At 24.8% G+C, this 14,741-nt stretch overlaps 2 protein-coding genes across 2 annotated transcripts; both read right to left on the bottom strand.

Annotated features, from left to right (window-relative positions):
* Positions 1 to 1,300: 1,300 nt before the first annotated feature.
* On the bottom strand, positions 1,301 to 2,901 carry LOC126857778 (uncharacterized). The gene is made up of 6 exons (XM_050607498.1): positions 2,867 to 2,901; positions 2,373 to 2,531; positions 1,934 to 2,183; positions 1,785 to 1,853; positions 1,619 to 1,708; positions 1,301 to 1,336 (listed from the first exon to the last, which is right to left on the bottom strand). Exons 1-6 carry the CDS (start codon positions 2,899 to 2,901, stop codon positions 1,301 to 1,303), a joined length of 639 nt encoding a protein of 212 aa, XP_050463455.1.
* Positions 2,902 to 7,241: 4,340 nt separating this feature from the next.
* On the bottom strand, positions 7,242 to 9,280 carry LOC126857777 (uncharacterized). Its single transcript, XM_050607497.1, has 7 exons — positions 9,251 to 9,280; positions 8,457 to 8,725; positions 8,209 to 8,361; positions 7,910 to 8,077; positions 7,699 to 7,753; positions 7,534 to 7,623; positions 7,242 to 7,298 (listed from the first exon to the last, which is right to left on the bottom strand). Exons 1-7 carry the CDS (start codon positions 9,278 to 9,280, stop codon positions 7,242 to 7,244), a joined length of 822 nt encoding a protein of 273 aa, XP_050463454.1.
* Between the last annotated feature and the right edge of the window lie 5,461 nt (positions 9,281 to 14,741).

The raw sequence follows: 14,741 nt of genomic DNA, 5'->3' as shown, positions 1-14,741 counted from the left end.
TAAAATTATTTCATATTTATATACCTTCTTATTATTGTACGCATCGAATATAAAATTCGATGCGCACAATAATTTTTTGAAATATTAATAATTATTTTAAACGTTGCTATAATTTGAATTTTATATTTGTGTGTTGCAGACAACGTAGCGTCAACGTCAAATCTCCGCTGTTGCGCATCAGTGCCGGTGAGTGATAAATTTTATTTTATTTTGAAGTGACGGATCCATAGATATTGTAGATGCAAATGTAGATTGTAGATTGAAAATAAATCCGTTGCCTCAAAATGGATGGGCTAGAATAAATGCAATCAAATAACTTTTAATAGACTTTTTAAATATATATTAAAACATATTAGAAATATAATTTAAAATATAAATTAAAAGAAAAATTGAAAAAAATATTTTATATTTTTTTCAATAGAAATTTTATTTAATTTATTTAATGTAGAAGACGTTAATAACTTTATTCTTTATATGAAATATTGATGTTATGCCAATTTTGTCATAATTTTTCATAGCCCATCCATCTTTATTATCATAGCAATAAAAGCTTAGACAGTTTGTCACGCATCGTTTTAATTATAATTTTACTTTAGTCAATCTAATGCAGTTATCAATCAAATTTAATAATTGTTTGAAGTAATAATATTTAATCTTATAATAATATATAATATTTATAATATGTAATTTATATTAAAATAAATTAATAAAACATTTATGTATCATATAATTTGAATAATTTGACTTTTTGTCAAATTATTCATATATCAAATTTTGCAATTTATTGAAACGATGCATGACAAACTGTCATGTCATAAATGAGCATAAAATTATGCTTGTGTACCCCGGCGACAATAATTAGCCGGCAACGAAAGGAATTTTTTTCCTTCATTGATCTCTGATAGGGGGTCGAAGCTACATCTCTGGCTAGACGTAGCCAGAATTAATATGGCCAGGATCAACGATAAGTAAGTCCAACTGGCCCAACGGAAGCAGCTTACGGTGTATTATATTAGGGCATTCTATTAGGGCACGTGAGTAGGGCACGCATCTATTATAAAATACATATAACTATTATAAAATTAGTTATATGTAATATAATAATATATATAACTAATATGTATTATCTGTTTTTTCAAAATCAATTAAATCAAAATTATATATATATATATATATATATATATATATATATATATATATATATAATAACTTAACTAATACATATCAATTACTTAAAGTCTATTTTATATTATTAATTCTTATATGATGTATGCTTGTATTAATTTTTGACAATTTTCTTTTAAATGTCCGTCTCTTTTTTCGGTACAGTAGCCATCTGCATTATGAAGATTAAAAATGCTAAAATTGTCATGAAAAACTAAAATAAAATATATAAATTAATTTTTTTTTTATATAAATAAAAAATTATATATATGATACACTATTTTAAATCTACATTTTTACGTCATACGTCATCTAATTTCCATTACACAAAAGATACAATAATAACAATGTTATATGAAAGATGTAATTAATGTGCATATATAAAATTATATTTAATTGTTTATAACATAATATAAAAATGAAAAAATACAAAAAGATAAATATAAGAACCAACCTTTCGTAGAAGATCATTGCCAAAATAAAAGAGACCCAGTCCTGTGAATTTTAGCGGATGACATATTATTTGTAAAGAAAATTGATAAATCTGCATATAAATAGAATAATTTAAAATGCAAAAAATCTTAACTGCTTTATTTTTATTATTGAAATATATTTTTTACCTCGTCACGAACATCAGCATATCGAAGAAAGTCTGTCAATTGGTGAATTATTTGTTTTATTTCGTTAGCCTAAAATCAATAATTTATTATTATTAAACAAAAGAAATAAATAAATATGTATATATATTCAAGTTTATGTTGAAATGTGCATTAGCACTGACGTTTTCGCAGACGTAATTCAAACAGAAGAGTCTAGCTACGTGCAAAGTTATCCAAAAACACAACTGAAACCAGTTTAACATCGAAAATATATAGCGATCTTCCGTTCCTATGTATATAACAATATAATTACATAATCTTGTCAAATATATTAAATAGGCTACTATTTCCACAGTCAATTGGGGTCCAAACATTACGTTTAATTCACAAGCGATTTGACACAATTCCAGATGGACATGCCTATCAAAGAATAAAATTTGTTAATGAGAAAACAAAAAGACAAACACGACTACAATTTGTATGGAAAAATCATTTCTTTATTATTTAAATAAATTAAATTTCTTCTATATTGAATGCATTAATTTTTTTGATAGATATTTCAATGATATTTCAATCAATCCAAGCATATATTTTTTTATTCGGATTTACATTGACGTCCACAGTATAAGCTTGTATTTATCAGTATACATGATGCATTTACGAGTAGTCAGCAGAGACTTTTTCCATGCATATCTCAGTCCATACTCTTTCTTGATCAATAGACATTTCATGTGCTCGTTTACCTTGTCAAATCTAGTACCAATGTACCTGTTATAAAGAAAGAACAATTGTACAATAATTACATTATATTAAAAAATTGATCACACATAATTACTATAAAAAATAAAAATGATTTATTGTAAAATTTTTTTGTCTGCACAATAAATATGAAAAACATTTCTCTTTTTTCGAGACAATTACAAAAAAATGTTAAATTTTTTTTTCTTTTAATTTAATCTTCCTTAGCGTATTGATTTTTTTTTTTTTTTTCACGAATAACAACGATTTTGTAAAATACATATGTATTAAGACAATAAAAAATAAATGTATTAACAAAAAAATTATAATGTATATTTAGGTATACTGCGTAATATAATACAAACCACAAAAAAATTATAAATAATAAATCTTCAAACATGTTGACATGATGAAAGTGATTTATAATGAAAGGTAGAATCATGCACCGACGGTCTTCCACTGCAGAGAACCACCAAAAGCAATCCAATGTATTTGCTATATGAGTGCACACGAACCATCCAATTAACACTCTTATCACATATGTATGTAATTGTCGATATACCTTGGGAGTGCCTAATTCTTTTAACGTATCGTCCACAGTAGCAAGTCTTTTCATGAATATTCGAAATCTCTAAACAATATTCAATAGCACAACTCAATAATTAAATGTTATAATAAATAATATTAAATTTTATAATAAATAAATTATGAATATATTAAATTTTATAACATATAATAATAAATAATAAATTTTTTAAATCTAAAATTATGAAAGCTTTGGAAAAACGATGTATCTTTATTACGTAAAGTATTATATTTTTTTATTACAAATTGAAGATGTGCAAATAAACCTTATAAATACCTTATCTTGATATACACGCGTAATAATAGATACAATAGTAGTAAAAATACCAGTTTGTATATGAATCATATTAGAAGTTGATTGAAATATTTCTGCTTTAAGCGTTGTCACTAAATAATAATAAAGACATCCATAAGCGGTCCATATTGTTATAATATAAAAAATACTTAAATAAAATTTCTTTGGAGAATAAACACTTAAACCGAGAATAGAAGCGGTTAGAAGTAAAGGATATACAGCCTTTTCTATGATATATGCCATAGTCATCACTCTCACAATTTCTGCCATAAACTAACATTGAATGTCCATTCGAACTCATTTGATTAAATTTATTCATTAAAGTGATGGAATAATGCATAGTTGAATTATCAAATACATTAACATTTTGTATTATTTAATTCTTTAATACACAATGACATAATCGATTGATGTCATCAGGCTTAATGTATTAGTGTCGATAATATACAAACGGAATAATCGTTGTAATGTTGTTTAATTGTTTAATTAATATTATATTTATATTATATTAAAATAATTAATTATATTTAATAAAATCCGTAAATAATTTTGATGCATTGTCGGTTTAATGAGATGCTAGTTATGTTGCTTTTTAAACATAATTATAAATTAATTCACATTTTAAATTTCTATTTTGAATTGCACCATAATGATCAGGAAGTTTACAATCGCCATGAAAAACTGAAACAAGACTTTAATCAATAATTTTTATTAAATATAAAAATAATATTTTATTGGAAAGATCAATAAATAAATGTAAAATAAGTTAGAGCAACTGGAAACTATCACACTCCATATGATAGTAAAGTAAGAAAATATTAAAAAAGAAATGTGCTGAATTCTTATAAGTAATGTTACAAAAAAATGATAGAAAAAAAGATAGATGCAAAGATATACCTTTCGAAGGTAGTCATTGCCAAGGTAGAACAAACCCATTGCAGTTAGTTTCAGTGGATGATGCATTATTTGCAAAGTAAATTGATAAATCTGCGCAAGAGATATTATTTTATTTTAAACATTTTATTTTTACTTTACTTACTTATCACTATATGTATAATATTTTTTACCTCCTCCCAAACGTCTGCATATCGAATAGAATTTGTCAGTTGATGAATTAATTTGTTAATTTCATTAGCCTAAAATTTAAATAAAATTTATTACATTAAATATATATTATTATTGAGAAATTTGCATCATTTTACCTTAACTGTAATACTCTCACAGATATAATTTACAGCACACAGCTTTATTAAAAATAGCAAGATCCATAGGCTGAGATACAACCATGAATATAAACGTATTTCTTTTTGAATTCCCTTTATTAGCATTATGCAAAAATAATAGCATAATGTTATTAAAAACAAAAGATAGGTTGTCATTTCTAAAAATATTTGTGTTCCAAATATGGAGTTCAATTCGCGAGTAAGACGACATAATTCTGAATGAAGATGCCTGTTGAAGAACATATTTTTTTTTTTTTACGAAAAAATGTAAAGGTTATCATTTTGCCGATTCGATAATTTAGCTAAATATATGCATGTATGTAAATTTACATTGTAGTCCATAGTGTTTGCTTGCAATTATCAATACATAAAGTATCTCGACGAATAGCTGCTACAGATTTTTTCCATGTACATCTCAGTCCATGCTCTTCTTTCACCAATAAACATCGTACATGCTCATTTATTTTGTCAAATCTGGTACCGATATACCTATATTGCACAAAATCTTGCAAAAATTATGTAATACATAACAAAATCTTCAATTTAAATGCATATTTGAGAAACAAATTTTTTTTTATAAATGTAATTTTTTTATAAAAAGTTTTGAAGCGGTTATAAAATCAACTATTTTTGTTAAAAATGCATCAAAAAATGTCATTTTAATAAAATAATCATATTTATAATCATATTAATAAGCAAGCAAAATGCAAGAAAAACGGCATTGATTCATAAAGATATTAGTTCAGTTTATACATGTGTATATTCATATTTGTTTTCTTTTATCACTATGCCTACATCAAAAGTATGTATATTATAAAACTTGTATGCAATAAATAAAGTTAATATATATATATATATATATATATATATGTACATTGTAAAAACTATACATACCATAGAAGAAAGATAAAAAATAAATCCAGAAATGTATTGATATGAATAGAGTAATTTAATATGTGAGATAAAAATAATCCCCAAGAAGCAGTTTTTTCTTTGCTCAACCAAAATAACATGTCATAAAAATTTAAAACAAGGCTGTATACGATCCAGCCGATTATTAATCTTTTTCCTAATCTATGTATCTTTTGATATATCTTTGGAGTGCCGAGCTCTTCCAAAGTATCATCCACTCCAGCAAGTTTTATTATACATGTTTCAAATTTCTAAAACGATAATAGAGACAATTGAAAATTTACGCATTTATGAGACAATTATGTTCTTATGATTTAAAAATAATCATGTAAAGACTTTTAAAATATTTGAATGTGTTTAGTTTTTTTTTTTTTTTAATTTTAATTAATACATAATCGCGACATACATACCATACATATACACATTGACACTCTCTACACATGTATACATATATACATATTAGGAGAATTAAAATAAAAATCACAGAACCACTCAGAAACAAAGATATAATTAATATTATAAAGTATATAAATTTAATATAAATATTTGAATGAAATTGCATGTCTACGTACCTTATGATAACAAAAATTCATAATTATGGACATAAACACTGATAAGATGTTCATCACCATAACAATCATATTAAGAGGGTTAGAATATATTACTTTTAATGTAAAAAATTTTAATATATAGAAAAGGATATAAGAGTAAGAAACCCAGATTATTAAAGAATATAGAAAGCTTAAGTATATGATCCATTGTATCTTGAATTTTGATCGTTTCATAGGATAAATACCTAAGCCCATAATAAAACATATTATAAAAAAAGGACATAAAGCTTGTTGAATAGTGGTTGTCACCATAATCATCACTGCACATGATCAAACTAACACTGTTTGTTCGAACTCATTTGTTAAATGTTTTGTGCTGAATAAGATAACTAATTTTCATAATTGTAACATACTTATGTTTTTCCAGTACTTATAATATTAAAATGATCGATTTGCTCTAACAAGCAAAAGAGATAGGAACTTCATAACATAAATGATTAAAATAACGCTGATAATTTAATTTTTGTGCGTTTTGCTGTACAAAAAACAAACTGAATATTATTTTTCATAATATCCTTTTACGTAGAGTGGTTTTTAATATCGCGTCTTATATCTTGTGCACATAAAATAATATTAACACATATAATATAGTAAAATAAAAAATGGCAGAATAATCCTTTCAATTTTAATATCAATTTGATTTAAACTAATAATGTAATAATATATAGAAAAAGGAAAACAGACAAAATTGTGTGTAACATTTTTGGATATATAAAAATTTATTTCTGTTTACAGAAATAAATGTACATTGCGTTTCTAAATTGTCTTATAGTAAGCTATACAATATTAAAGATTAAGAGAAAGAATAATAAATTTTCGTATATTATGAAGTATTAAGAAAAATTAAAGACACAATTTTTTGTTTTTCTTAGATTCTTCTATTATTAATGTTTTAAGTGTAAAATAGATATGTTTATTGTATTTTTGAATCTAATGCACACAAATATTTATATAATATTTGTTAATTGTGCGTTTGCTTTTAATTATGACATATTAGCTTAAGTGCCGCATCTAATAGATATTAAGAACAATATAATTAATGCATTCTTATACAAAATATTAAGTTAAATGTTGTATTATTATAGATTAGTTTATAGTTTTCGAGGACAAATTTTCAGTCTCCTGACATTTGCAGTATAATGATCATAAATGTTACAATTTTCATGCAGAACTGGAAAAAAACAAACATTAATTTTAATTAATTTTTACTACACAATCGGGTTATGAATATAATTATTAAAATTTTTTATGATTATTTTCATGAGTACTTTATACTTTCGCAAAGTTTGCAATATAAATTTTAAATTTTATTTTGCAAATAAAGCAGTTTTTCAAATTTCTGTAATTTTTCGATTTTAAATACAATAAAAAAAAAAAATAATAGAAAAAGATGTGAGTGCAAAAACCTTTCGAAGAAAGTTGTTGCCAAAGTAGAAAAGACCCATTCCAGTAAATCTCAACGGACGATGCATTATTTGCAAAGCAAATAGATATATCTGTGTGCAAATCATCATTAAACTTTAAATAATTTGCTTCAATATTTACTTATCGTTATTAAAAAAATATCTTACCTCTTTTCTAATATTAGTATATCGGAAAATACTTATAAGTTGGTAAATTATTTTGCTAATTTCGTTAGTCTAAAATATTTACAATTTATTAGAATTAAATATATTTTTTTAAAATCTATGCGATTTTACCTTAACACTGATACTCTCACAAAAATAATTTATAACGCAGAGCCTTGATATAAAAATTACAGCCCAAAGAATGTTGCCAAACCAAGCAGTCACTTGTGCTTCCTCCTGTACTTTTTCTGTTATCATTGCATATAGATAGTGACACAGTGATGTCAAGAAAAATAGATAGGATGCCATTTCCAAAGCCATCTGCATTCCGAACATTCTATTCAATTCGCGAGCAATGTGACATAATTCTAAATGAAGATGCCTGTTGTCAAATTTTTTTACTTAAAAATTGAAAATTTATCAAAGATTTTTATAATAATTTATTGTTTTTTTATTTTATTATTAAGTTTCTATCAAATCACTAATCTACGCAAATAGGTAAGGACGATTTACATTAAGGTCCATAACACTTGCTTATCAGTATGTGAGGTATTTCGATAACCGTTGATTATTAGTTTCTTCCATTTATTCCTCAATCCATGCTGTTCTTTCATTAGCAGATATTGCATATGCTCGTTTACCTTGTCAAATCTGTTGTTTATATACCTGTATCATATAAAAAATACTTTAGAAATAGCAAAATCTTCAACTTTTATTTAAATGTAATTTTTTTAAATAAATAAATAAGGTTAAGATATAACCATAAAAAGGTGACAAATATTATATCGACAAATTCGTTGGCGTGAATACAATAATTTCCTATATAAGGAAAAATAAATATCCAGAAAGCTATTTTTTCTCTGTTAATCCACCATAATGTATCGTAAGAATTCGAGGCGAGGATGTAAACAATCCACGCAATCACCACTCTTTTTGACCAGATATGCATTTTTTGATATATCTTTGAGGTTCCCAACTCTTCCAATGTATCATCCACAGCAGCAAGTTTCTTCATAAATATCTGAAATCTCTAAAATAATATTAAACAATAAATTAAAAAACACGTACAATGTTATCATTTTTTATATAAAATACGTATATATGTAGACTGTTTAAAAAATGAGAAAAAGTCTATAAAATAGAATGTATTAATGTCAAATCAAAAAGTTCTATGTCGGAAATTACGGAAACTTAATTATTACACGCACCCATACTTTAAAATATTATAATGTAATTAATATAATTATATAGACAATTTTATATATATGTGTGTGTGTGTGTGTGTGTGTACCTCATAATGATATATATTAAGAATCACTGATGTGATTGCAACTATCGTGTTAATTTGCATAACAATTATCATAATATTTGTCCGATATATTGATATTAGTGAAAAAGAAGTCAGTATACAGTATATATAATACCAATAAATAATCCATATCATTAAAGTATAAAGAATACTTAAATATATAAACCACTTAATCTTCGGTCTAGATTCTTTTAGAGGGTAGACACCTAAACCGATAATAAAGCACGTAAGGAAAAAAGGCCGTACGGCTTGCTGGATCGTGTTTATCATTGTCATTGCTAAATAGCACTGTTGACCAACCAAACTTTTTTTCTCAAACTCATTTCTGGTATTCGTGCGCACTGCAATTATGACAATTTACAGTTGTTAGTTTTATTTTTTATAATCATAATATATACTTTTTCCAGCACTTACGCATATTAAAATAATCGACCCGCTCTGATCAATGTGAAAGATAATTATTAAACATGTGACAATTAAAACTATCTCGATTTTGTAATAAGGTAATATAATAACGAAATTAAAAAGAGGAGAGAATAAAAGAAAGAAAGAAAGGGAAGAGAAAGAGAAAGAGAGAGAGAGAGAGAGACAGACAGACAGACAGAGACAGAGATGAGAGAGAGAAGTGAAACAAAATATTTGTAAAATTTAAGAAGATATAAATAATATCTTTATTGAAGTGAGAGATATTATACATGTCATTACAGCATAGAAATATATATATAAAATTTTATATGTGCCATGTTACGTTTACTTTCGTCGTGTGCTAATTCTAATAAGATTTCATTTCTTTATATATGTCCTATTAACGTGATATAACGTATTTAAATTCATTCATAAGCATGTGTGTCTAATAATGATATAATTGCATTCTTCGCAAAATGTCCATAGAATATCATCGTAACACCTAATCAGAATAATTATAAAGAATATGTTATTTTTTTTCAACATTAGTTTAGTCATTATAAGGTTTGAGATTATTCTTTCTTGAGAAAAAATTCTCAGATTTTTATCATCTGCATCACGATAATTAATAATGTTACAACTGTCTCAGGCAAAACTGAAAGAAACATACGTTAAATATTTTCAATTAACTTTTGCTATGTAGAAAAATAACATTTTATTCAAACGCAATGTAAACTAAAAAGATAGTGTTATATATAATAGAAAAAGAAATAGTAATAACAAATCTCATAATTTTATAGAAGCATACAATTAAAATTTCGAAACAATAAAGGCTCTTACAAATATATGGAATAAAGATAAGGGAAGGCAATTAAAGAATCAGCGCGGTAATTTGTGCGCAAATTTTATAACAAACAATAGAGATTTAGTTATAAAAAGCATGCGTTTTGATCCTTTTTTTGATCATCTTTAGCACAATTATAAAATAAGTGAGGAGCAGAAACCGAGCTGTTTAAGCGTGATGTTAAAAACGAGTCGCAAACATAAGATCACAAAAAATCACAAATGATTACGAACAAGAGTGAACCGCACATATTGTTAAAAGGCCACAACAAACGTTCGAGATAGAACACTAACTGCAAACTTTTTCATGCACGTCCATCTGAAATCTCTAAGATTAAGGAACAATTTAAAAAGCATCATGTTTGACAATATTTCTCTCGATGACACTAAATACATCTATCATCATATATAAAATAATCAATAATTATTTATTATGCAAAACAATTTTAAGATAAGATAGAAATATTAACTATATTGATATAATACTACATTGATATAAATCACGGAAACATAATTACAACATTTAATGTTTTTTATAATATAATAGTAATATATTCTTGAAAGAGAAATTGAAATGCACATAAATGTAATATAAAACTAATTAAAATATCGTACATATTGTAATAATACCTTATCGTAATATAGAATATACTAAGAATCGTGGATGTAATTGCAACTATATTAAATTCCGTTACAATTAAAGTAATAGATCAAAATATTGGCATCGGTGAAAGAAGGGCCAAATAATATAAAAAAAGCAATAAATAAATCACACTTTTAAAGAATATAAAATACTTAAATTCACAATATCAAATGAGTTTTCAATGTAGATTTGTTTACATAAACACCTAAGCCAATAATAAAATAGATTATTGAGACAAGTAAGGCCTGCTGAATCGTGATCGTCATGATCATTCCCATCGCAAACTAAGACTGAATATTCCTTTCAAACTCATTGTCGTGCATATTGTAATTATCGATCTACGATGATTCTTTTTATAATCCAAATGTACCTATTGTAGCACTTACCAATATTAAAGAGATTGATCTGTTCTAATGAATGAGAAAAAAGTAAGTTAATAATTTTTATGTATTGTACATTATTAAAATGATTAAAAACTGTTAAATATTTCGCGTTTCTCTGTTTAAAGCGTGAAATTTCAGCAGCTCAGAAAAATAAAAAAAGATTAGCAAGAAACTCATATATATATATATGAATATATAAATTACTTTAAATATTTATTTATATTTAAATATATATTTTTGATTCTTATAATCGGCAATTCTTTCATGTAATCTTATTAACGAGATATGATAGTTATGTTTTTCTCTCTTGTAAAGTACTTGTATACGCCTTCCGTATGGATCGTGGTCATTTGTATTACGATAATCACAAATGTTATTACACTTATGATCAACTGAAAGAAAATATATATATTAATATATCTATATATCTATATATTTATACATTAAGAAATCAAGAACATCATAGTAATGATTATAAATTAATTGTTCTAAAAAAAAGAGAAAAAGAGAAAGAAAAAGAAATCAACATCTCTAAACATCAATTTATAAAATATAAATTTCCGTTATCGAATTAAATAAAATAATAAAATATTCTGTGAAATGTGATAAAAAGGTATAAAACTTATAATTTAGGCATGATAATTTAAGGCATAATAATTTTTGATTTGATAAAATATAAAATATATAAAAAAAATTAAACATAAAGAAAAACTCTTACTCTTCGCAGAAGGCCGTTGCCAAAATAGAAGAAACCCAATCCAGTAAATTTTAATGGACGATGTATCATTTGTAATGTAAACTGATAAATCTGCACATAGAGAATTATTATTATTTAGATAGCTTATTTAAAATATTTCCTATTTACTATGAAAATTTATTTTATACCTCGTCACGAATATCAGCATATCGAAGAAAATCTGTCAGTTGATGAATAATTTTTTCCATTTCATTAGCCTAAAAAAAATAATAGATAATTATATATATATAATTATTTTTTTTAATATAAACATATTTATTAAAATTTATACAGAAATTCACCTTTGCGCTGACACTTTGACAAGCATAATTTAAACAAAAGATCCTACTTCCATTTAAGAGCATCCACATTTGGATGTCAAGCCAACTAAATGGCGTGATTATTAAGAATGTTTTTGTTCGTACATGTATATAAAGGAACCAACAGTGTCTCATAACACATATTATACAGTTTATCATTTCCAGAGTCATCTGTATTCCGAATATTTTATTTAATTCGCGAGAAATTTGACACAATTCTAAATGAAGATGCCTATTAAAAATAAGATTTATATTACCAAAAAAACATAGAAAAATATGTATGTAAACAAAAAAAAAAATTATGGTATAATATTCGTATTAATTGCTATTTTCAAATGCAATCAAATTAGGTTTAATTAAAACACAAATTAAAAATTCATTCGACTAAATTTGTATACCGATTTACATTGACATGTATAGCACGCGTTTATGACAGCTAGTATGCATGATATTTCTATGAATGGGCAATACAGTTTTTCTCCATGTATATCGCAATCCATATTCCTCTTTTACCAATAGACATCTTGTGTACTCGTTTATTTTATCAAATCTGGTACCAATGTACCTGTGTTACAATAAAAAAGTACTTACAAATATGCACAAAATATTAATTATTTAATATAGTTAGTAGTGATATAGTTAGTTTAGAGTAAAATTTTTATATAAATTGACTATATTATTTTGACATTAGAAATTGTAAAAATTATCCACGAGAAATCGTGTTTTAGTTTGCAAATCATCCATAAATTATTATCTTTTTAAAATTATTTTTACTAATATTAATAATATCAAGAAAATAATAAAATCTATCTAATAAAAAATTTTATATTCTATTAATATCGTTTATTTCATAAAATATATATACAACCAAAATATTAATTATTTTGATTATTAAAACCATCATAAAATATACTTACATATTTTGAATATAATACTAACCACAGAAAAGTCACAAGTAATAATTCCATAAATATGTTGACATGAATGTGACAGTTTCCAATACAGGGAAAAATCAAGATCCGATATTCTTTTCTAAGATCCCACCACCATTTCATATCATTTATATTCACTAAATTTATAATCACTAACCATGCAATTAACACTCGTTTTACATACGTATGCAGTTTGTGATATATTTTTTCAATGCCCAGTTTTTCCAACGTATTGTCTACAGCAGCCAGCCTTTTTATAAATATTCGAAATCTCTAAATAATATATTAAAAAAACAATTTAGGATATATACTTATTTTTTTTTATATAACATAAAACATGCATAAAGCCTGTGTATAAAAATTTAATTGTCAAGTGTCACAATTTTTATCAAGTATTACAATTTGACTATTTTTATTATTAATTAACCTCAATATCGTGAATATGTATATATGCACCTTCTTATAATAAATATTCATGATAACAGATGTGATAATGACGAAAATCGAAATCAGTACATTGATTATAGTAGAGGTTTCAAAAAATAATTTTTCTGCTTTAAACTCGATTGCTGCGTAATAAAGCAGACAAACATAAACGATCCAAATTGTCACATCATAGAAAATATTTAAGTAAGCCTTTTTGGGAAAGTAAACACCGAAACCAAGGATAGAAAATGTCAGGAGCAATGGGTGTAAAGCTTGTTCTATGGTAATCACCATAACTACGTCACTCCGAAGCAATTTCTGAAACAAACTGACATTGCATGTTTGTACGAACTCATTTAACAAGTATCTCACTTAATAAAACGGGGATGAGATAGTTGAATCAATACATTAATGCTATGAATTACTTCATTCTTTCATAAACATACAGAAAATGATAAAGCCGATTAATCTCATTAAACAATATTAGCGCTAATAATAGTAAATTTAATTGTACAGATAGCTAAAATCTCTTAAATTTAGCTAATAAAATTGTGTGTGTATAACAGACAAAAATTATATCCTAAACATTCTACGCCTCAAAAATAATCAATTATCTATTTATTAAATATAAAAGTAAATTTAAATTTATATGATAAAATATATTCTTTTATTCTTTTATCTTTAAGCATTTGAAGTTATTAAACGTCAAGCATATATTAATATCAAGAAAGCGTTATATTACTTAAACAATTAAATTTTAATTTTATTAATGTTTTTTAATATGTTATATTAATATAATAAAACAAATAATATAATGATATAATAAAACAAATAAAAATTTATGTTATACACAGCAATTTTAAAAATCAATATCATTTATGAATATTTGCATCGTACGAAAAAAAAAATACACAGAAAATAAATTAATAGTATTATTTCAATACTTTGCAACATGTAAAATTTACTTGTTTGCTCAGAAAAATAAATCGATGGTTTTAATACACGCAAGTGCTGCAGAAAATTTACATTACAATTACAAAGATATATCA

Source organism: Cataglyphis hispanica, chromosome 22 (assembly GCF_021464435.1).
Source record: "Cataglyphis hispanica isolate Lineage 1 chromosome 22, ULB_Chis1_1.0, whole genome shotgun sequence".
NCBI lineage: Eukaryota > Metazoa > Arthropoda > Insecta > Hymenoptera > Formicidae > Cataglyphis > Cataglyphis hispanica.
This window is presented reverse-complemented; position numbering and strand designations above follow the sequence as displayed.